The 23551-nt window shown below is 46.6% G+C and overlaps 1 protein-coding gene across 4 annotated transcripts in view; it reads left to right on the top strand.

Annotated features, from left to right (window-relative positions):
• NOTCH3 (notch receptor 3) overlaps positions 1-23551 on the top strand; it is a 60507-nt gene that overhangs the window by 23348 nt on the left and 13608 nt on the right. For all 4 annotated transcript variants that reach the window (XM_081185793.1, XM_081185792.1, XM_081185795.1 and 1 more), the window contains exons 3-19: positions 4686-4828; positions 5029-5364; positions 6001-6123; positions 6521-6754; positions 7040-7195; positions 7605-7790; positions 12319-12432; positions 13747-13860; positions 14962-15195; positions 16456-16566; positions 16841-17033; positions 17246-17391; positions 18655-18768; positions 20000-20119; positions 20655-20807; positions 21934-22162; positions 23259-23460. In XM_081185793.1, coding sequence (XP_081041919.1) covers positions 4686-4828; positions 5029-5364; positions 6001-6123; positions 6521-6754; positions 7040-7195; positions 7605-7790; positions 12319-12432; positions 13747-13860; positions 14962-15195; positions 16456-16566; positions 16841-17033; positions 17246-17391; positions 18655-18768; positions 20000-20119; positions 20655-20807; positions 21934-22162; positions 23259-23460 — 2908 coding nt within the window. The remainder of the gene's footprint in view (positions 1-4685; positions 4829-5028; positions 5365-6000; positions 6124-6520; positions 6755-7039; positions 7196-7604; positions 7791-12318; positions 12433-13746; positions 13861-14961; positions 15196-16455; positions 16567-16840; positions 17034-17245; positions 17392-18654; positions 18769-19999; positions 20120-20654; positions 20808-21933; positions 22163-23258; positions 23461-23551) is intronic.

The following is a 23551-nucleotide window of genomic DNA, read 5'->3' as shown; positions in this document are numbered from 1 at the left end:
CAGGGGCTTGGGAGCTGGCCAGAGGTACCATACAAGCCTGGGGACCTTGTAGCAAGGACTTTTGCAACAAACAGGTGTGCAAGCCTTTGGGAGGCAGAGACGCAAGAGGGCATCAGGAGGGAGGGAAGGAAAGAGGGACAGAGGCCAGTGTTGCCTGCAGCACCCCTGGCTATTGTTCAAGGCACCCCAGGGTGCCATGGCACACTTGTTGAAAACCACTGAGTTGGGGGATTATTCTCAGAACACTCAGTCTTCCCAAGGGCAATTTTTCCTCTCTCCAAAGGCTGCAAAGATCTATGCCAACTATCTTTGGTCTTACATCTTCCACGGTAGTAAACAGCATAACCTACAATCTAGAAACACCGTACCTTCTTTTGAAGACTACATTCTTAGAAGCTGGAAGCGGGAAGTATACAGGCCCTGCTATAACTCAGTGAACAAGCCAAGAAATTGGTTCTTCTGCCTCCTAACCCATCAGCATATGGGTGCACCTATGTTCAGTCAGCCTGTAGGTTGTTTGAAAGAGAAGGTCACACTTCAGTTTATTTGGGCTGGAGGCTAATAGGACACTTAGGATGGCCTGCTTTGGGGGGCCAGGATCAACTCTGGTTGACTTTCTGAGCTCAATTGAATATTGAAGGGAGGGTGGGAAGCTTACTTGGGACTTGGTCATCTCATGACATTGGTATCCGACTGGGTAAGTTAATACTGTTAAAGCTTAGTGATGCTGAGTGGAGCAGCTGAACTTGCTTGGAAAACAGGCCCACAGTGGGGATGGTTTGCTGAAAAGACACATGTAGTATTTTGTTTACAACGCTTCCTTGGATGGGTATTTGAACCCTCACTGCATGGATTTCAACCAGAGTGGTATTCAATTTTGCTTAGAGAGACAAGCTTTAGATTTATGATGGAAAGTTAAACTTCGATGAGCAAGTAATTTGATTGCTAAACAACAGATAACTTGCATGTTTTGGTTGTTATTAAATCTAAACTACTGCTGCTAGCTAACTGATTTTACACAACAAATGCATACAAATCGGACAATACCACCCCAGTTTCCCCCAATTTCTTTACAGTTTACACACAGTTGTTTTGCAGCCTTAAGAGTTGCTGGCAGCCTTCCTCTCAGGCGCCAGTCCTTTCGTGGACAGTGTCCACTTTCCTCTTTGGACCTGCTGGGCCTTCCCCCTCTCATCTCCCTGCCCTGCTTGTTCAGGAGGCTGTGATTTCCCTCCACTGAAGCAGAACCCGCCTCCTCCATTTTCAGGCTGGATCTTCCCAATTTTCAGACTGAGCCCCTTGCAGGTTTCAGACAGATCTTTCCGCAGCTTGCAGTTTTCAATTATCCCATTTTCCCTCCGAGTTCCTGAGTTCCCATGGCAACTGGAACTACACAGCAGCCAGCCTTTCACCCTGGGTTAACTTTTAGTTGGCTACCACTCACACAAAATTCACCACTACATATGCTCTAGATTTGTTCTGCAGAGAAACAGCTTTGGTCAATTGACATATCCCACAGTATGGCTGTTTCCGTTTTCTTATTCTTTTTTGTCCAGTGGCGGTGGGGGGAGGCATGTAGTTTGCTCAGACATTCCTTTTCCTTGTCCAATTCCTCTTTGGGCTGTAAGGCCCTGACTGTTGTCTCAGCCAGTGTCCAGGACTTGCTGTTCAGGCTGGGCAGAAAAGCAAACAGCTTTCTGTGTTGTCATGGCAGTGGCAGGCCGGAGGGCTCAGGGAGGCTGCATTTACAGGGAAGGCTTGTGGAGCTTGGATTGGGAACCCCCTTTTGAAGACTCCAGGACGGCCAGGAATTAGGAAAGGGAGCTATGTGCTGCTTATGCCACCCCTTTACCTTTACCTAGGCCACCCATTGCTATCTTGTCCCTCTTGGGGTGGGCAGAGAGCGTTTGAATGGGTGGACAGAACTGCTTGTGGCAATCTGCTGGATCCTGCAAATGAGAATGTGATGTGAAAGCCCAGGGAAATTGAAGGATGAGTTCCCTACCCCGTGGGTATCAATTCATTATAGTTTATATTGTCCTTCCCTCAGTCCTTAGTGGCCACTTGTTCTTGTTTCCTTGGCATGTTCACTTTGTGTGGGCCAATGCAAAGTTCTCCCCATCTGTCCATCAGGATATAGGGAGTTGACAGAGATTAGGCTGGAGCAAATGGAAACTGCGCCCCTATGTGGACGGGGATAACCTAATTTCTCTTGTCTATGCTCTGGTAACCTATAGGTTAGATTACTCCAATGTGTTGTACATTGGGCTGCCTCTGAAGACAGTTCAGAAACTTCAGCTGGTGCAGAATTCAGCTTATTACACTGATCCTGACCTGATTGCACTGGCTGCCAATTAGGTTTGGGCCCAATTCAAAGTGCTGGTTTTGACCTATAAAGGCTCATGACCGCCATATCTCAAAGACTGCCTGTGATCATGATTTGAAACTCTTCTAAGTGTGCCTCCTTCATGAGAGGTCCAGAGGGTGGCAACATGAGAGGAATGCTCTCTCCAGGGAGGCTCGCCTGCTGCCTTCGTTACATATTTTTAGGCGCCAGGCAAAAACTTTTCATTATAACCAGGCCTTTGGCTGATTAATGTATTTGTGGAAGAGGGGTGGTATTAGGTTTTGTTTTATTAAGTATTTTGTGTTTTTATTTTGTATTTTTATGTTGTGAATCACCCTGTGATCTTTGGATGAAGTGCAGTGTACAAATTTAATACATAAAATAGAATAAATAAACTTCAGGCCACCAGAGGGATGTCCCCAAGCTGTCAGGATTGCCCAGCTTCCAAGCCCAGGGAACCAGGAATTTTGTTAGGCCTAAGCTAATACAAAAATTCCACTAGAACTGTCTAACCAGACCTGCAAAAATTAAAGACTATCACCACACCTCACTGCATATCCCTGAAGAGTCAGACAGATAACAGCTAAAGGTTCACTCTCTGCCATCTGAGTCTTGAGCAGAAATATTGTGCAGTAACAGTTGACCAAGAAGGCTACATCACTGGGCTTAGGTTTCTAGGCATTCCAGAATAAAGAACACTAGAAAATTGAGTGAGGTAGTTTCTGTACAATGCATATAAATAATATATAAGAGAGAACCTGTAAAAAGTAGAGATAAAAGAATACTGTAGACATGGGAAAAATACAAGGCAGCATAAAACAACAAAACTATCTAACCTAGTCTAGTATAAACCCACTTGACCTCACACCACAGGAACAAACATCACAAACAGGTCCTCAGGCATCAGGAAAAGGTGTGAGGCATGGACTAAAGGAATAACCCAAACATCTAGCAAATAACATAGCAACCAGACCAGAAGTTCCCAGCCAATCAGAGCTTAGCTGGCCAGAACCTTCCAGTGCTTGAATATGTGCGTTCCCACAGAGGCACAGTTGCTGTTAATTAAGCAGGCTGCCATATTGGCCTTGAGCTATCAGCCTCAGTTAGATAACACAATTTCATCCTCCTTAACGAGAGCTACATTTCTCACCAGAAACAAGATTGTCCAGTTACCCAGGGAGGGGGGCAGGTGGCTGCAGAACGTAAACTTTGATCAATGCCTAAGCAAAATAAAAGCTTTTCTGGACGCTACCCAGTTTGCTTCTAGGCATTGCTGGACAGGTGTGGATTCTTGGACCTTGTTGATCATTAATTCTACATAGTTTGCCTGGGCTTCCTGAGTTGGACTAAAATATTTTTGTCTGGTACTAGAAGATGAATCAGGGTGTTAAGGAATCTCGTGGGAGTAATATTTGGATAAGGTCAGAAACTACCAGGGACTTTGCCGAATTTAAAGTCTCATTCTTCTAACTACTTGAGACTCCAGTTTTCTGAGTTAGAATACATTATTTATCCTTTTCACTACTGTAGATAATCAGGCATCTTTAATATACCATTAAATGTGAGATTATTAAGATTCTGCTGGAGTTGCTTGATTGGGTATTTGCATACAAGTTTTGGACTTCTCCTTCAACCTTTGATCTAGCCTTCTGTTCTGCTTTTGGACAATAATATATATTACAAAAGAGGGTGTCCAAACCATCAGGTGATAAGTTAGGAACCACAGCCATCTGGACCATAGCCGTGCCCCGAGGTTGTATGAATTACTCTCAACATAACAGCTCTGCTTGAGGGTACAGAACTGACTTGAATGCCATCTGTATAAACATTGTCCCGTCCTTATTTCCCTCAATGTTTTGCAGTGAGACCTGCTGACAAAATCTTACATAGGGAGGGGGAAAGACTTTTCTTAGATCTGCCCGGAATTTACTGGTAAGAGGAAATGGTTGGTTGGAACCTGACAGAAGGCCAATGTTTAAGATATCTATTTTCTGCTTGGCAAAGGGTAAGTGTGGGCAGTTAGCAGAATCTGCAGATGACACACACTGATGGAGTAGTTTAGTGTGAGCAACAGGAAGTTGTCTTCAGTGAATTGTTGCTCAATAGAGGAAAAAGACATGCTCGTGCTAAGCCACTTTGCAGGTTCCTGTGTTGTTTTGCTGTGACTCTCAATTCCTTGGTGAAATGGCAGAAAGGGGTATGATAAAAGGTGGGTCTAACTGCTTGTTGAATTAGTCCGTTACTAGTCCATTGGGCACCAGAATAGCACTTGTGTACATTAGGGATAGCATGAGTGGCAGATGTCATCTAGTAAACTCTGTCTGTCTGTCTCTGCTAGATGCCAGCCTGGACTGATTGGAGAGCACTGCCAGTTTCAAGACCCTTGCCATCAGTCACCTTGTGCTAATGGGGGATCATGTGAGAGCACTCTGCGAGATGGCACTGTGCACTACCAGTGCACCTGTCCCAAGGGCTTTCGAGGTAAGAATAAGCAATGTGGTGAGATGCAGCATGTGTTTTTCTGCTCCACAGGCATTTCATATTCCTGATAAGGATTGCTTTGCTGGGAGATGGGAATGCACATTCTCCAGGGAGGATGGGTCCAGATTGTAGGTGAGAAAATTGGCCTTCTGGGGAAGAAATAACCTTCTAGGTCACTTGGTACATCATCTTCCATTTAGGTCAAGACTGCTCTCTGTTTGATGCCTGTGCCAGCAAGCCGTGTGTCAATGGTGGCCGCTGCACCAACTGGAATGGCCGCTACAACTGTACATGCCCATCAGGGTACCAGGGCCGCAACTGCCGGAGTGACGTGGATGAATGTCGGGTGCCTGGCCTGTGCCAGCATGGGGGTACCTGTATCAACACACCTGGCTCCTTCCACTGCCAGTGTCAAGCTGGCTACACAGGGCAGCAGTGTGAGAGCATCTCCACACCTTGCGCTCCCTCTCAGTGTCTCAACGGCGGCACTTGCCGTCAGACAGGGGAACTCAGCTACGAGTGTGCTTGCTTACCTGGTGAGTGAACAATTTGCAAAGTGTAGCTTTGCCTTGTACCTTCTGTAAGGGAGTGGGATGGCGTACTAAGCAGGTAGATTTTAGAGTGGGACAATCCCTCAGGGCAGCTGGGCGTAGAGTTACACTTGGGACTCAAGCTTGACCCTTTTCTCTGGCTACAGCGTGGCATGCTTCACTATTCTCCTGTCAGGAAGCTCATGGGAAGCTGTTGAGCGCTTTGGTGGAGCAGGAAGGAAACAATCTAGGCAGTGGGAGGAGGCGGGGGAACTTGGCAGCCAGCACATGTGGCTTTGACTGCAGGAGCCAGAGTGTAGTGGAAGGCTCAGCTAATTCTTCTTCCTTGTTCTAGTCAGAGATTTGGAACAAGAGTAGAGCTTAGAATAGAGGAGGGGCGCTGCATTGCTCAGTGTGACTCTGTGGTGTGACTCTGTGGTGTTTACCAAGCCTTGTCAAGCTTGAAACTGTCCCCCTGTGGCCAATGGAATTGACACCTAGGAAAGTGTGCAAAAGATTACAACCCATAGTTGCACATTAGGGAAGGAATGGTGGGTTGTTGGGAGGATTTTTCTTTCTCTACTAGCAACAGTTTTTCCACAGTTACTGGCTGGGCTAAAATCTCCCTTTCTTCCTTTTCAGGCTTCAAGGGACACAACTGTGAGATTAACATAGATGATTGCCCAGGCCACATGTGCATGAATGGAGGCACTTGTGTGGATGGCGTCAACACTTACAACTGCCAGTGTCCCCCAGAGTGGACAGGTACTGCATTGTTATTGGTCCAGGAACCAGAACCAGATTGGAACAGCCTAGGATTTTAAGGGCCTTAATGGGAAATGTAGGGAGCTATCTAGGATTTGGGCAGAGGTGGGAAATGTTCTTTTCTTCTCTATACAGCGTTAACTTAATATTAGCCTCTAAGTCAGGAAGGCCAACTGTTTTAGAGAATGAGTTGAGAAATATTACCTTATTGTAGTTTGGGAAAACACTGGCTTTAATTTGGCTCGGTGCATGGTGGGCAAAGGAAAGGGCAACTCAGGGCTGTGAGTGTGGAGGTATTGGGGTGCATGGGGGAAGGAGAGGTGGTGCTGCAGCTGTTAGGCCATCCCTGATGAGAAGGTCTTTTAGTGAACTAAGCCCCACCTTCTTTGCACTGTAGGCCAGCACTGCAATGAGGATGTGGATGAATGCCAGCTGCAACCCAACGCCTGCCACAATGGAGGCACTTGCTTCAATACCAATGGGGGGCATTCATGCGTTTGTGTCAACGGCTGGACAGGGGAGAGCTGCAGTGAGAACATTGATGACTGTCAGACAGCAGTCTGCTTCCATGGTGCTACCTGCCATGACCGTGTGGCTTCCTTCTACTGCGCATGTCCTATGGGCAAGACAGGTAACTGGCTCCTAGCTTGCATAATGTGTCCATGTCATATGTTTTTATTCTGGCTAACTGGTTTGGGCAGAATTTTTGAAGGGTTTGGTCAGTGTAAAAAGAATGGAGTGGATTAAAGGGATATTGGATAACAAGGATAGGGTGTTAATCAGAAATGGAAGGACATTGCTGAACATGAACAACATATGGAAATCGATACCCCTTGTCCATAAATTCCATCCCATTCCCTACACTCCTCCTATTTTGCTGTCAAGTGATTGCCTTTCATGGCCCTTTCTCTTCCAGGCCTTCTTTGCCACTTGGACGATGCCTGTGTCAGTAACCCTTGCCATGAGGATGCCATTTGTGACACCAACCCAATGAATGGCCGTGCCATCTGCACATGCCCACCAGGTTTTACCGGAGGGGCCTGCGACCAGGATGTGGATGAGTGCTCCATTGGTAAGACAGCTGCACCCTTCTTTTGCAATTCCAAAAGGTGGAGGAAGGAGGACTGCCTCTCTAGCATGTGAGAGGGGTCACTGAGATGGACTTTTGCCAGCTTTTTGGGTTGGGCTATTGACAAGTAAAGCACTTATGAGAAGGATCAGTTTCTGCTGGCATGCCCTTCTCGTTCCTTGTCTGGATTTATCCCTTCAGTCAGGGGTGCACAACCTGCGGCCCTCCACATGTTGTTAGACTACACCTCCCATTATCCCTGATCACTTGCTATGTTGGCTGGGGCTGATGGGAGCTATAGTCCAAAAAAATTTGGAGGTTCACAGGTTATGCACCCCTGCCTTAAGTGAAGGCAGAGAAGAAGTAATTTTGAACCAGCCATGTTCACTTCATGCGCATTTCCCTTCTCCAGGAGCCAATCCATGTGAGCATTTCGGAAAGTGTGTGAACACGCAAGGCTCCTTCCGGTGTGAGTGTGGACGTGGCTATACAGGTCCCCGCTGTGAGACAGACATCAACGAGTGCCTCTCCATGCCTTGCCAGAATGATGCTACCTGCCTTGATCGCATTGGCGAGTTTACCTGCATCTGCATGTCAGGTGAGTTTCCTGGCTCTGGGGAGCAGAGTGCCCATCCTATCCAGGACTGTATCTTGGGTAGCATGAGATGTGGGGAGAGAATAGGTAGGCGACTGGATATGCACGAATTGAGGTAAAATTCCCTGCTAAGTACGGGCTCCCTGAGTGGGCTTAGATAAGTCACTTCCTTATTTCAATTTGCTTTTAAAAGTGAAAATGTCAGTGACCTGTTTCAGAGCTGTTGTGAAGCTCTGTGTAAATATTATGTAAATGATTGTAGAGCAGCCTCTGCTCTTGGGCTCCCAGAAGCTTCCTGTCCCAAGTACAGGGGTACCTCGGGTTAAGAACTTAATTCGTTCTGGAGGTCTGTTCTTAACCTGAAACTCTTCTTAACCTGAAGCACCACTTTAGCTAATGGGGCCTCCTGCTGTCACTGCGCTGCCACTGCACGATTTCTGTTCTCATCCTGAAGCAAAGTTCTTAACCCGAGGTACTATTTCTGGGTTAGCAGAGTCTGTAACATGAAGCGTCTGTAACCCGAGGTACCGCGGTATCTTGTCTGCCAGGTGTTAGCATACCTGACTGATCTACACTGAGGCTCTGTGGAGTGGCTTTCTTTTTGCTCTTCACATGTTCTAAACACTTGAGACAGGAGGTGCCTCTCAGACTATGACACTTCCATGTCTCGTTGGCTGTGCCTGTTCTTTTTTGAGTATATCAGCAGGACGTTTCTTTCACACTGCCTGCTCCTCTTAGGCCTGGATTCTTCAGTGTGTGGGTGGTATTCTCCAAACTAAGAGATGCGCGTGGGCAGGGGGATACAATAGTTAGATTGGTATGAGACTGTTGTGGGGATAGCCACAAGGTATAGCAGTCTAGCCCGCACCTTTCCCTGCTAGATTCCAGGCTTTGTATTCCCCGCAGTTACAAAGCAAGAACATGTTTGGTTTGTACTTTCAGTAGAGCTGGCAAATACCGATTCAGGAGAAGGGCCCAGAAAGGTGCAGGAAGCAAGATATTATTGTGAATAGTGGAGGCTTCGTCCAGGGTCCCTGGAGGAGTATTCTGCTGTTTCATCCCCCCCCCCCGCCCCCTGCCCCCAAATGGCATTGCAATTCTGTGGGCTTGGGATGAGGAACAAGCTGAGATCCTTAGAAGCGGTTTGGTGGCTGAAGAAAGCATATACATATGGAGGAATCCCTGGAAAGTGAGGGATGACTATACAGCTGTCCCTCCTCCCATTGTGGCAGAGCTATAGGACTGGGGTGCTGGGTAAAGCGATACAATGTTCATACAGACAGTGGGAGTGCAGCATTGTGCTTGGAATATTAATGGTGGGGCCGGCCTGGCGGGTGATGTGAATTGACTGTGCTTTGTGTTTCCGTTACCCCATATAGGGAGGAACATTCTCCTTGCTTGCTCACTCATTGGTTAATGCTGGCTTTTTGTAAAAAAAAAAAAATCAAAAAAAATATGGGGGAGGGGTGGGTCCTGCTAGCTGAGAATGGCTTTGGTCTAGGGGCTAGAGAACTTTGTTTTAGTGTTGCACTACTGCGCTTAACCCAGTATAGCTGCATTCTGGAATCATTTCCCCCAGGATCAGAATGGAGCAAGAGTTTTGACGTATCGCCTAGATATTTGGCAAGCAGCTCCAAAAATTAGGAGCCCAGCACAAAGTGGAGTGCCTCTGCTACAAAATCACCCTCCCAAAGCAGAAACAGGAAACCTTTAAAAGTTTTTAAGTGGGACGTGGAGTGTTAGTTGGAATGCTCTTCTGCTGCTTGGTTGGAAAACAGTTCTGGAAACCAAGTTTTTTTGTGTGTAGCCCCAATTCTTGAAACCCAAATCAGCATTTGCACTAGGGCGTCATCTCTGACTCCTGTTACTCCTGCAGTCCTCACAGTTCTTGAAACTCAGCTCCCCTCCCTACTGCTAGCCTCACATCTTCAGTTCTGTTCATTGAGACAAAGTGTTGCACCAGACACATGTAATCAAACTGTTCCAAGCATAGCTGTCAACTTTTCCCTTTTCTTGCGAGGAATCCTATTCAGAATAAGGGAATTTCCTTTAAAAAAGGGGAAACATTGACAGCTATGGTTCCAAGCTCCTCCACATAGCCTCAGCTCTCCTCCTTTTTTATGGTGTAAGCTCCAGAGCTACATCACCCTCCCATTCCTTTTATGTCACTGGAACTTCCTCTCACAATTCCCAGCTTTGTTTATTTTATCTGTTGAGAGAAGCAGAGTATTCAATTCTCCCCCCACTGTTCTCTCCCTCTTTCTTTTCCATCCCGTCATTTCCTGCCAAGGCGCTTCTTACTTTCCCATTCCTTTTTCCCAATGTGGATGGAATAAGCAAGGCTTGTGGGCATATCTTTTATATCAGAGTTGCCTACCCTGTAGCTTTCCAGGTGTTGTTGTATTCTAACTCTCTTCAGCACCAGCCAGGATGGGCCATGGTAAGAGATTATGGGAGTTGCAGTCCAGCAACATCTGGAAGACCAAAGGTTCTCCACACTTCCTTTCTACACAGTATCAGAGGCAAGAAGATTCTCTGCCTCAAGGATACTTCGAGGAAGTGGACTATGCAGGGTTATTGAGTCACCACCATTTTAGGTTTTTCTCTACTACCCCCAAGGATTTGGGAAACCTGGCTCTGGTGAGCTAGAACTACGAGATTAGAAGTTGCCTTCACTCTTGGGATTTCCCCCTTGCATAGAAATTTCTCTCCAAATTGGAAACAGGAGTTTCCTCCCACAAAACGCTGCATTGTCTTACCACCCCCTCAGAGATGAAGATACAGGCAAACTCCTGGAGACAGTTCCCATTAAAAAGGTTCATATGGAGACAAATTTAAGTGCCTTCTTACGTGAGAAAATTCTGCTCCTCCTGTCTCCCCTTTGGCAGGAAGAGTAGCTTAAGGGAGTGGAGATGGCGTCTCAGCCAGGAGCTGAGACTGATACTATAAGGCTGTAGCAGCTCAGACCCTCTATGAGTAGTCAAGGAAAGTGGGGGTGGGCCTTGATGATTTCCTCAGTGCTGCTTGCCAGCAAACTATTCATCGGAGAAGCAGACTTCACTGTTTTTATTACAGTGGCGAAGGGCTGGGAATAGCAAAGCCTGGAGGGTTAGTCATGCAATTCTGTGCCTTTATAGCTGCAAGGATTCCTTGGAGCATGTGTACACAGACCAGCAGTTGGGCAAATTCAGGATGGTCATTCCTCTATTGACCAGAGCCTGCTTAACCCCCTTGCCCAGAGAATCAGGATACTGTTGTGCTAACCTTATGCATGGCATGTCCAGTGCCCCACTTTTGCTCCTTTCTCACCTCCACAGCTAGATGGAGGACTCATACCTCAGCGGTAGAACACATTCTTTGCAGAAGTGGTCAGTCTTTGGTTAATAGACAGTCTTGGTCAAAAGAGCAGTCCCTAAACACCTTAGAAAGTGCGGCTAGTCAGAGTAGATACTGGGTTAGATGGACCTACAGCCTCACTTGGTATAAGATAGCTCCGCATGTGTATTTTTGCACCCATAATTTCTGTGTGCATTAACTGCTTTATTTATTTTGTAATTGCATATTTTATTGTTGTTAACCTACCCTGGGAACTTTAGATAAAGAGCAGGTAATAAATTTAATAAAATAAATCAATAATAATGTGCCTGGTGTACTCCCTCCCCCCAAAAAAAATCCTTTTTGATTTCCTTTTCTACCACTGGTTCCAGCTGCTGGCTGTATTTTCATCTGTTCTTTGTGTTCCTGCAGTTCTCTTATCAGGAACACGTAAGCAACTTGACTGTCGAGCCAAGTATTATCTACTCTTAAGTGGAAGCAGGGTTTTTAGGCAGAGGTCTTTCACATCCCCTGCTTCCTGATTCTTTTAACCTGAAGATGCCAGGGGTTGATCCTGGGATCTTCAGCATGCAAAACATGTGGCCCATCACTGAGCTGTCGTGACACGGAAGGAGTGGGAACAGAACTTCTGCTTAATTGAAAATGGAATAAGCTCAGCAGTTGCACAGATTATATAAACATTGCTTTGGATTAGTAGAACTAACACATGATCAAGTTTGATGCATGGAATGCTTACTCCACCATCCGTAAACTTAAGACAGTTGCGTTAGGATAGGTGCTGTATGTACCATGATGGTTAAGTGGGGATGTGGGGAAATAATGGAGAGGAAGGAATGGGATGCAGGGAGACTTGTAGAGACAGCAAAGATGGAGTTGGAGTTTTGGGGGAATTCCCCCCCTTCTTACTACTAGATAGGCCTTAAACTGTCTGTCTCATCATTTTCACCTCTTAAAGTTAGTAACTATAAGGAACCAGCTTTAAAATTAGGGATTTTGTTTTTAATGCCTTGTATTTGAAGCGAAACGCTGTTATTTATTGTGCACCTTTGCCATGTAATAATAAGCTAGTATTCCTAGGTGTGAGCTTGCCAGGATGAGATGGACCCCCTTGCCTCACTGTGGTTGTGGTGCTACAGTGATGGACACATGGGTGAGTCTAATCATTGTAATAACAAATGGTTCCTCTTGGTTGCAGGTTTCAGTGGCACTTACTGTGAGATCAACATCAACGAGTGTGAGAGTAATCCCTGTGTCAATGGTGGCGTCTGTAAGGATATTGTCAATGGATTCAGCTGTACCTGTCCCTCCGGTAAGCCAAGGGCTTTTTTCAGCAAGGAGATAAATGGCACTGCATCGTTCTCTTACCTGTCCTCCCTGCCTGGCATAGCACAGGTGAACTTGAGCCTGTTCCCCTACAGGGCACCTTCTCTGGCCTCTTAAAATAGTTTGCATGTTTGTGTGTATCTGAAACCTGCCCAGACCTTACTTTGATAAAGCTGGTGAGCATCTGCCCTGTTTTTAAGGAGCCTTGCTTTCATCCCTTCTCCTGATGTTAGGAAATGTCTGCCCCTTGTGTGAATTCAGCTGAATTTGAGTCTCTTAAGTTGAGCTGTGCTGTAGCTTTTCATGAGCTCACACTGCCCCTTGTGCTTCCTCTCATCCCTTGCACTGTGGTCCAGTTTGTGTAAGTTTTCTTTGCTGAGCTAGGAGTCCAGCTTGGGGAATTCTTTGTCAGTGTATGGGATGCAACTGTAGCCCTAAGGAGAGTGTGTTCAGCTCATTCCCCAGGACTTGCTCCGCTTTTCTGCTACCAAGCGGGTGGGGGGCCCTGTCCTCCATTCAGTTGCTTCCAGGGCTGATTGACAGACAGGCCTATAGCTTGCTGTGTGGGAGCTGGGACAATGGTATCTTTGTTCCCCCAGCCTGTCGCACAGGCCCCTGAACCCAATTTACATGTGGGGCAGACACCGCAAAGCCCCCTGTGGAGAGGAGGGGGAGAGAACATTGAGAGCCTTTGCTATAGGCCTCTGGTGGTAGGGCTGTGCTGTGCAACCAGGATGAAGTTTGAGGACTCCTGTCCCACATAATTTTTCCTCCCAATGCGAACCTGTTTTCTCTTTATCTGGAGCTTTCAGTCCAAACTATCATTTTATTTGAGGCTTGCTCTAGCTGTGTACCCACTTCAGACACTTAGCTTGAGAACGAGTATACACTCAATTCTTTTGCCAGCCTAGCTTGTGCCCTTTTCAGACATACTTGTAAAGTCCTCTGTTACCTCTAACAGCTGGGAACTTCCAAGTACACAAGCTTTTTTCACTCAGCTCTATGTGAAACCCAGCTAGGGAACAAGAGGTGCTATACATATAGTGCCTCCACTCTTCCACTGCAGCACTGAGTGTCCATTTCCCTGCTCCTTTTTTTATATAGCGCAGATGTTAGTGTAAGATTCTCATCCATCAGAGTGGATAACAACAAGTGTTCTTTCTGTGTGTGTTGTTTGGATCTTCTCTTGTATATATTGGGTGAAATGCAACACGTATGTTAATGTTGCCAGATTGAGTGCATGTTCCTCATTTTGTTGGTCCATCTGGTTTGTTTGACTACTTTTTCTTTCTGGGTTCAGGCTTCTCAGGCTCCATGTGCCAGATTGACATCGATGAGTGTGCCAGCACACCATGCCAGAATGGTGCAAAGTGTGTGGACCGGCCCAATGCCTACGAGTGCCGTTGTACAGAAGGTAATTGCACTCTGCAATGAGTTATTGCCTTTCATGCTCTTCTGTGCTGCTGGAGAGGGAATTGTTTCAAATCATGAGGATGTTGTGATGACGACTGCACAAGGATTATTAGAATCTGATGCAGTCGAGAGAAAAATTTCCCCAAAACATCCTTTACATCTGCCTTTCATGGGTGCCATTTTTGAAAAGCCTGGGCTGGGTGTGTTGTGAGCTTTCTTCCCAATCCATGGTCCTTCATCTTTGAGCATCTTTTAGGGAAGGTGTCAAATCATTTTCTAACTTTGGTATCAAACCTTCAGCAAAATAACTTCTCTATTCTTGATTCCCAGATAGTTGTGAAAGATCAAGATCAAATTGATGCTTGCAGGGGTTCTGTTTTATTTCCTTTTAGATGACTTTGGTTTAAAGATGAGCACAGAATTTAACACCATGAAATTCCCAAGGAAGATTATTGTGTTCTGAAACCTAGTGGTGCACAGTGCATGCCACAACACATCATAAAGAGAACTAATATTCCCATGAAGTAAAGGAAATGGACTTGGGAGAGTAGGATTTTTTTTAACAGACTGCAAGAAACTCCTACACAGAACGGCTTTTAGGATAAGGGGAAAGGAAGCCAAATTAGTGCACACAGTTCATTCACATTGTGGAATGGAGAAAGGAGGGTTAGGTTACTCCTCATTTTTTGTTGAGTTTCTTAATTGATGTATCTAACTTGCTTGATAAACATGAAGTGACATCCCTTCTCAGTTGCTCAGACACTTAAAAAAGGACAGTAGATGCATATCTGATTGGCTTACAAAACAATGACTCTCAGTTTGAAAATTACAGTGTTTTTAACACAAGCAGTTTTAAGTAAAGGTAAAACAGAGAACTAACAGTAGTTGTGGGGGAAAAAATGTTTTGCTTGCTACATTTGGGTCTTTGGATGCATCTTTTCAGATAAATAGTAGTTTAGGAAACACTGGGCTTTTCTAACATATTAGATAAATGTATCTGGGTGGACCTAAAAGTTATGAAAATGGAAGGGAGGGGAAAACCTTTCCCCAGTCTGCTGTGTGCATGAATTGCTATGATGCTGATTTCACTTTTCACTTATAGGTTTTGAGGGGCCTTTGTGTGAAAGGAACATTGACGACTGCTTTCCAGATCCCTGCCACCATGGCACTTGTGTGGATGGCATTGCTAGTTTCACCTGCACTTGTGCAGCTGGTTACACTGGATACCGCTGTGAGAACCAGATCAATGAGTGCCACAGCAATCCCTGTCAGCATGGCGGCAAGTGCATTGACCTGGTGAATAAGTACCTGTGCCACTGCTTGCAGGGGACCTCAGGTAGGGCATCCCTCCTCGCTCTCTTTCTCTGCTTGCTCTCATTCCTTACATCTCCCAGTCCTATCCAGCAGCACCACACTTTTCGGTTATTTTCTTAGAAAAATGTATAGACTGTTTAATCAGAAAACCCTCGTAAGTTGTATATATAATAAAGTTATCAATAAAAACACAAGATAAAAATCAGCAAAGTAAAATACACACACACACACACACACACACACACACAACTAAACGAATGCCTGGGAAAACTTGCTGCAATAAAAAAGAACAATATAATGAAGGCACCTGCCTGGTGTCAATAGGCAGGGGATTTGAAAGCACAGGTGCTGCCATACTAAAAGAGAGATTCACAAATGCAGAGTAAACATTACATGTCACTTATAAAACTCAAGTTTTGCAGATCAAAGCAGCAAAATAGGCATGTATGGTGCAAATCAATCCCCCCAACAAACTAGATATAAGCTGTGAAGGGCTTTTTATATGTGAATACTAAGCTTATTTTAAGCTGTCTGCTTTGCGTGCATCTAGTTTGTGTGATGTCAGCTGGCCGGCTGCCAAGCACGTAAAGCTGCAATCGCACAAGTTAAATGTGTGCAAATTGTGAGTCTCCTGTGCTGCTGTTGCCAAGCTATCCTGGTCCAGTTACGGGTCACAGCTGTTGCACCAGCAGAAGCTGGGAAAAGGCTCTCTTAGCCACTGAGCACACCTGGACCTCCAGTGACAAAACTGGATTCAGAAGCACCTCCAGGCTGTGTACCTGCTACGCTGGAGTGCAGGAAACCCTCTCCAGGGTAGGAAAGGAGATCAAGAAGAAGGAGCAAGCTTGCACTCTTGATCAAAATCATCCCATCCGGCCAGCCACAGCTGGAACGGGTCTCGATAATCTGTACTTGCCACAACCCTCTTGACCACCTTCCCCCCAAAAAGTGAGTGCCTGCAACTGGTCAGTAGTTAGTCCAAACTAAAGAGTCAGCTTCTTTGGGAGTGGCCATACCCCTGCCTCTTTCAAGGTGGTAGGGACCATCCTTATGCAGCGAAGGATTAACCATTTACATAGCTATTGGGCAGAATCCATTGATTATGCATAGGAAGCTATAACAATTTCCATTTCATTGCATCTAAACCTACCTGCACCAGTTCTTTCCACTCTATACATGTCACTCAGCCAAGACAGGAAAAATTCCCAAGCTTGCTGTGGGTCCATTCGATGTAGGGCGATTGCATCTTTCTTCAGGCCTGTGATATATCCTTTTCTCCAAGGTGCCAATTGTGAGATCAACTTCGATGACTGTGCCAGCAACCCCTGTGATTATGGCATCTGCCGCGATGGCATCAATCGTTATGACTGCATCTGCAAACCTGGCTTCACAGGTGATGGCTGGGAGAATGAATTGCTGGTCGGGAATGGGGCAGAAGTAGGGGGAATTGAAGAGGGTCAGAGTCAACAGCTACAGCTTTAATCAAGAGCGAATACCATGGCAGAATCTACAAGTGTTTGGCTTTGCAGGCAGAGCTTGAGGTAGCATTGCTCAATAGATGCTATAGGATTTAATCCATGCCTGGTGAAGGGGACAAAGCTGGATGAAAGCAGCAAGAAGTTTCTTCTTGGCCACTCTGTTGCTGAGCAGTCCTTTCTCCCACTTAGGTCCCCTGTGCAACGTGGAGATTAATGAATGCGCCTCCAACCCCTGTAAGAATGGTGGCACCTGTGTGGATGGTGAAGACGGCTTCTCTTGCCTTTGCCCCGAGGGATTCCATGATCCACATTGCTATTCAGAAGTGGACGAGTGCAGCAGCAGCCCATGTGTGCATGGCACATGTCACGACAACATCAATGGGTGAGAACTGATTACCCCAGTGCATGAGCTGCTGCAGCAGGAGTAGGCAGGCTTTGCTCCTATTGTTCCCATGAGGTGGCTCTGAAGACAGGAGTGGATTAAGTCACTTCCTACAGGCCAGTCAAATGGGCTAACAATGGGTGGTGCTTCTTGGAGGGTGTAAGAAAGCTTTCCCTCTTCATCCTTTCTTTCCCCCCTTCTTTCCTCTACAGGTACCAGTGTAAGTGTGAGCCAGGCTGGGCTGGCACCAACTGTGATGTGAACCACAACGAGTGTGAATCCAACCCATGCCAGCATGGAGGGACGTGCACTGACTATGTCAATGGCTATCGTTGCAAGTGCAAAGAAGGCTTTCAGGGTATGCGTCTCTATAGCTTCCTTGCCTTGCTTTTGTTGCCCGAACTTTACACCATGCTCAACCTCTGTCTAGCTCAGTGTTTCCCAACCGGTGTTCCGCGGCACACTAGTGTGCCGCCGAACATTGCCTTGTGTTCCGTGGGAGGGAGACGGGTGAGTCGGGCGGCGAGAGGCGGGGCGGCGGCGGCGAGCACACGCGGGGCGGCGAGCGAGCGAGCTCCCACATCCCATCGCCGCTCGCTTCGGCCGGCCTACTGGAGGAAGGCGCGAAAACCCGGTGGGCTTTTGGGTGGGCGCCAAGCAAGAAAGGCGGGAAGGCTCTGGTCCCTCCCCTCCCGGCGGGGCTCCCGCACGCACCTTTCTGCGCCGCCGCGTCCCGCCTGAGCAGCAACAGGAGGAGGAGGAGGGAGGCCAGCGCCGGCCGGGTCCCCCGGGGGAGCGGGCGCTCCGGGCTGCTCACCATACCCCGCGTCTCGGGCGCAGCAGCCGGCAGTCCGAATGCATCCCGAGCCGCGCTGCTCTCGCCTTGCCTCCTTCTTCGCGCCTCCTCCCGGCTCGCGCGCCGTCCCTGCGCGGATCCGTCCAGCCTCCGGCCGCCACCGCCGCCCCCTCCTCTTCCTCTCCTTCCCCCACCCACCAACCCGCACGGCGCGCTCCCACCGCCCCCGATGGGCGCAACCACTTCCGGGTCCGCTGCAGCCGCCCCTTCCCCGCCTCCGGCAGCCGAAAGTCCCCCAGCGGAGCCCGTCTGGCCGCTCCCCCCGCTCCCTGCCCACCTCCCGGTGTTGAGGCGCCCTCTTTCGTTGCTTCGCGGGGAGGGAAAAAACTTTAACTTTTGTGCGTCCCTCCCGGCGTGACGCTGTGCGCTGACGTCACGGGGCGGGGCTTTAATGGTGGTGTGCCGCGAGATTTTTTTCCGGTAAACAGGTGTGCCGTTGCCCAAAAACGTTTGGGAAACACTGGTCTAGCTCTTCTGTAGCCCAAGATACATATCTCACCCACATACTGTTTTTCATCTCTTGCCATCTCTGGATAATACTCTGCCTGTTGTCCAAGGTTATGCCTTCTATGTAACCTTCAGTGTTTGAGCCATCTAGATTTATGAGGGATTTGTAGGTATCTGAACCCAGCTTCCCCCCAGTTCCATTTTCTGGTCCTTCATGGGAGCTGATGTTGGTTGGTGGCATTACAAGTGGGAGAAAGATTCATCTTCAGGGATATCTGTGTTCATGGGGACCTTAATACTTATCTGGTTCTTCTGCAGGGACCTACTGCCAGACCAACATAAATGACTGTGCCTCCAACCCTTGCCTCAACCAGGGCACCTGCACTGATGGCATTGCCAGCTATACCTGCATCTGTGACTTGCCTTACACTGGTGAGCTTTGTGGGCGGTGGGGAACACCTGAACATCTTCTGCAAAACTTAATTCTTGTTAAGGGACTTGATCTAGTGAAGGGACTTGTATGGCAAACCCCATGCCAGGATTTCAGTTGGGAAGGGAGGGATTAATAAGCAGTAATTGTTTGTACTGAGTGCCATGTTAGAAATTCATATTCTGCATTTTAGCCATTCATGGATAAGTAATGCCGATAATGACTAAAGGACAATGGTGTGACAGTTAGGCCACAAATAATGGATGGAGAATATTGCATGTGTCTGTTTCTTCCTCCTTAAAAGATAATACAGTCGTACCTCGGAAGTACAACGGTATTCATTCCGGAAGTCGTTCGACTTCCAAAACATTCGGAAACCAAGGCACAGCTTCCTATTGGCTGCAGGAAGCTCCTGCAGCCGATTGGAAGCCACGGAAGCCGTGTTGGATGTTCAGGTTCTGAAGAACGTTTGCAAACCAGAACACTCACTTCTGGGTTTGTAGCATTCGGGAGCCAAAACGTTCGACTCGCAAGGCGTTTGGGATCCAAGGTACAACTGTATGTACTTGGGTGCTCTAAAGGGAGAGTGCTTGGAGAGCTGAAATAGATGTGTGTGGTGTGAGAGAGAGAAAGAAAAAGAGAGACTGCGAAACAAAATGATAAGGGATGACATGTTGCCTTTACTATGTTTAGTTCTTGAGAATTGCCACTGTGCATGCTGAGTTCAGGCGACAATGTCACAACATGGGTAGGGAGAAGGATCTGAGTCACTCATCACTTGGTGATGTCACAGGCATTATCCAATAGATGCCTTTGGTATTTGTGCAACTTCCATTCTACAAGTCACTTTAAATTGCAACAGCATCTGCTTTCTGCAAACCACATTTTTAAAGCAGCAATATGTCATGGTTAGGGAGCCTGGAGATGGGTATAAACAAAAGTGCTTCCTCAAAGAAAGACATCTGGATCCATGCAACAAATGACTGGCAGCTAAACATTTGTTACTCTATAAACTGACTAACTGGGAAAGCTCTTGAATTAACTTTATTATATATACCTTATGTATAAAGTATAATTCCCACTGACATTACTTTGTGGCTAGACATTTGGTCTCTGAACTTGATTTGTATTCCTGTTGAGTTCAAGACATACATGTTATATAGTTCAGAATAAGATGGCTATTAGGCCAGTGGAAATCCAAACAAGTACCCTTATCTATTTCTCTTCCCACAGGCCGGAATTGTGAGAATGTGCTGGCTCCCTGTTTCCCCAATCCATGTAAGAACAATGGTGTCTGTGACCACACACCGGACTATGAGAGCTTTACTTGTGGTTGTGCACCAGGCTGGCAAGGTACTCAGACTCATGAGCCACGTTCTTCCTGTACAATTCTGAATATTGTGGCATCTAATCCTAAGAGCCTATGTGCCAGTTTTATATTTTAATTTGTTTTAATTTTGGGGTATATAAAGGCATTTTTACTAATTTGAGTTTGTATGGCTCACTGTCCTGAGTGTCTTTGGATGGAAATGTGAAAAAGAAATTTCAGAAGTAAAATTAAATATTTTTACTTGGTTTGACATTCTTGTACTGATTTTACTTCACAAATACCTTTACCAGAAGATCTGCCATTCTAATGTGGCATATTTAGCAATATTCCTGATGGTAATTGTGACTGGATAATCTAATAATTTTCTTATATCTATGCATTCTGTGTGATTATTTGATAGTAGACACATGCTTGGGATATTGTTTTGTTGTTTCCTTCATTGTTGCTGGATTTTTGCTTCTCCACATAGTGGATGCAGCAATATGAAAAAGTCAATAGAAGTGGATGGGGGGGGGAGGGGGAAAAACAAACAGTAACCATATTTTCTTATCCCCATAGGGCAGCAATGCCAGATTGACATTAATGAATGTGACCAGGACCCATGTCGAAATAGGGGCACCTGCACCAACACACATGGCAGTTACAGGTGTGCCTGCCGTCCCGGCTACACTGGTACCAACTGTGAGCTGGATATTGATGACTGCAAACCAAGTGAGTTCACTGAGCACATGGGACAACAGGAAAGAACAACCAAGAATCTGAGATCTTGCTAACTATGTTGGTGAGGCAGTATAGCAAACAGAATTGGGTGAAAGTTCTAGGAAGAAGGAGCACTGGTAGGACAGGAAACCTAATAAAGAACTGGAAACTGGGCAAAAAGGTCATTAGGTGACATCTGCCTTTCCAGGCTGGCTTCCAAGTTCACATTTTGGGAAGTGGCTGTGCCTTGTCATTTGGCTTATGTCTAGAGAATTAAAATGCTAAGACAATTAAATGGTACAGACTAGATGATTTAAGCAAATTTGCTTTCTTTTACCTAAGCATAATCTGTGTTGCATCACGATTGCTAATTGCAAACTCAGAACTTTGAGTGCCAGTGCTTATGTAGCCAAGACAGAACCCTCCATGCATATGAGAGAGGTGTCGGCAGGTTTGGGTGAACCCCAAGTTTTTCACAGGACTACAATAAGTTTTGAAGGGGAAACACTCCTCTTAAACAGTCCAACAAGACAGAGTAAGCTTACTGACCATGGAATGCTGACGGATTGTTGTGGGTGGGGTGGGGAAAAAAAAACTGGCAGGGGAACAGGAATGCTTAACATAGCAACAATTGCTTGCAGGTTCCATTTGTACTTCAGACTTTTAAACTTTGCAGAACTTGGATTTCTTTGGCTAGGTATAGAATTGTAGAGTTGGAAGGGACCATGAGGGTCATCTAGTCCAACCCTATGCAATACACGAATCTTTTGCCCAACGTGGGGCTTGAACCCAGAACCCTGAGATTAAGAGTCTCATGCTCTACCGACTGAGCTATTCCAATATAGGCTAGAGCAGTACTAAGAGTAGGTTGTGGACTGTGACTGCAACTGATATTCAGACAGAACTAGATCTTATTTGGATTGAGATGTTTGAATGTAACATTAACTCCTGTTAATGCCAGTGAAAATTCAACATGCCTGTGCTCCATCCTCAGTCTCTCCTGGATTATGTCCGTGACTCTGCATGTGTGAAGTTAAACATGACAAAAGATCTTAGTCTTTTTGTATTGGAGGATGTCGTAGTGAAAGAGTTGAGAGCTTGTCTTGATCCCTCTGAGTATTCCTATCCCTGCCAACAGATCCTTGCCTGAATGGTGGCTCCTGCCAAGATGGCATCAGTACTTTCATGTGCACCTGCCTGCCAGGCTTCACAGGCATACACTGTGCAACTGAGACCAATGAATGCCTGAGCAACCCCTGCCGCAATGGCGCCACCTGCACAGACTATGTCAACAGCTACACTTGTACTTGTGCGCCAGGCTGGGCTGGCCTACACTGTGAGCAGAATGTTCAGGAATGCACCGACAGGTGAGCTGATAGTTTGTCATGAGGAACAGTGACTTATGTCTGCCTATCTTTTAACTCGTATTACTCAGAGGGCACATTTTGCAGAATGGATAAAGGTAAAGGGACCCCTGACCATTAGGTCCAGTCGTGGCCGACTCTGGGGTTGCGGTGCTCATCTCGCTTTATTAGCTGAGGGAGCCAGCGTACAGCTTCTGGGTCATGTGGCCAGCATGACTAAGCTGCTTCTGGTGAACCAGAGCAGCGCATGGAAACGCCATTTACCTTCCCGCCAGAGCTGTACCTATTTATCTACTTGCACTTTGATGTGCTTTCGAACTGCTAGGTTGGCAGGAGCAGGGACCGAGCAACGGGAGCTCACCCCATCACAGGGATTCGAACCACTGACCTTCTGATTGGCAAGTCCTAGGCTCTGTGGTTTAACCCACAGCACCACCCCGGCCCCATTCATATGAACAAAGCCAAACAGCACTATATGATAGGAGTTAGTCAAGAGGGTTGGCTTACTGCTGTACAGTTCACATGTTTTATATATTCGAGCTAGTTCCCCACTGTTTCATGTTTAATAAGGACCCAGAGTTTTCTTCTCTGATTTTTAGAACAAAGTGACTGTCTTATTCTAGTAGCAATGTGCGGAAAGGGCTCTGTTCTAGAAAACTCTAGATGGACGAATGGTTCAGAAGTAGGTAGGATCCTGTTTAAAAGGAGACAGTGTACTCCTGTCCCCTCTTTGCTCCTAACTCCTCTGTCAGTAAAAACTGATAATTAGTTATTCATATGAACACAAGACTAAGCCTGGGGTTAAGTGCTGGATGCTATTGGGTGACAAGAGCAAGATCTGAAGTTCCCCTGGTTGTCAGTTACAGGCAAATCCAATCCAGTTGTAAAGAATGGTCAAATACTGAGTAAGGAGGGAGGCTTATCACACAGTTGCATTTTTCACCTAGAACAGAAACTTCTGTGTAAGGCAGATGCAAGCCAGCACAACTAGCCAAGTGTTAGCTGGTGGGACAGGCCTAGCCTATGCTGGGTGTCTCTTGGGTAGATAACCTCTTTCCTCCTTCCTTTATTCCTGACTCCTGTACTTTTGTTCCGGCAGCTCCTGCTTCAATGGTGGCACATGCTTGGATGGAGTGAATTCGTACACATGCCACTGCCGGGCTGGCTTCAAAGGATCCCACTGCCAGCATGAGATTGATGAGTGCCAGTCACAGCCCTGCCTCAATGGTGGCGTATGCCAGGATGGTGTGCAGTCCTACCGCTGTACCTGTCCTAAGGGCTACACAGGTTCTCAGTGCCAGGTAATCCACCCCAGGCCTCTGTTGAAAGGGAATAAGGTGGTTCAGGGTTTCTCTTGTTTAAGCCTGAGCCGCTAAGTTTGGATGGAGTTTA

This window comes from Podarcis bocagei, assembly GCF_964188305.1.
Source record: "Podarcis bocagei genome assembly, chromosome: 2".
In the NCBI taxonomy this organism is placed as follows: Eukaryota; Metazoa; Chordata; class Lepidosauria; order Squamata; family Lacertidae; genus Podarcis; species Podarcis bocagei.
This window is presented reverse-complemented; position numbering and strand designations above follow the sequence as displayed.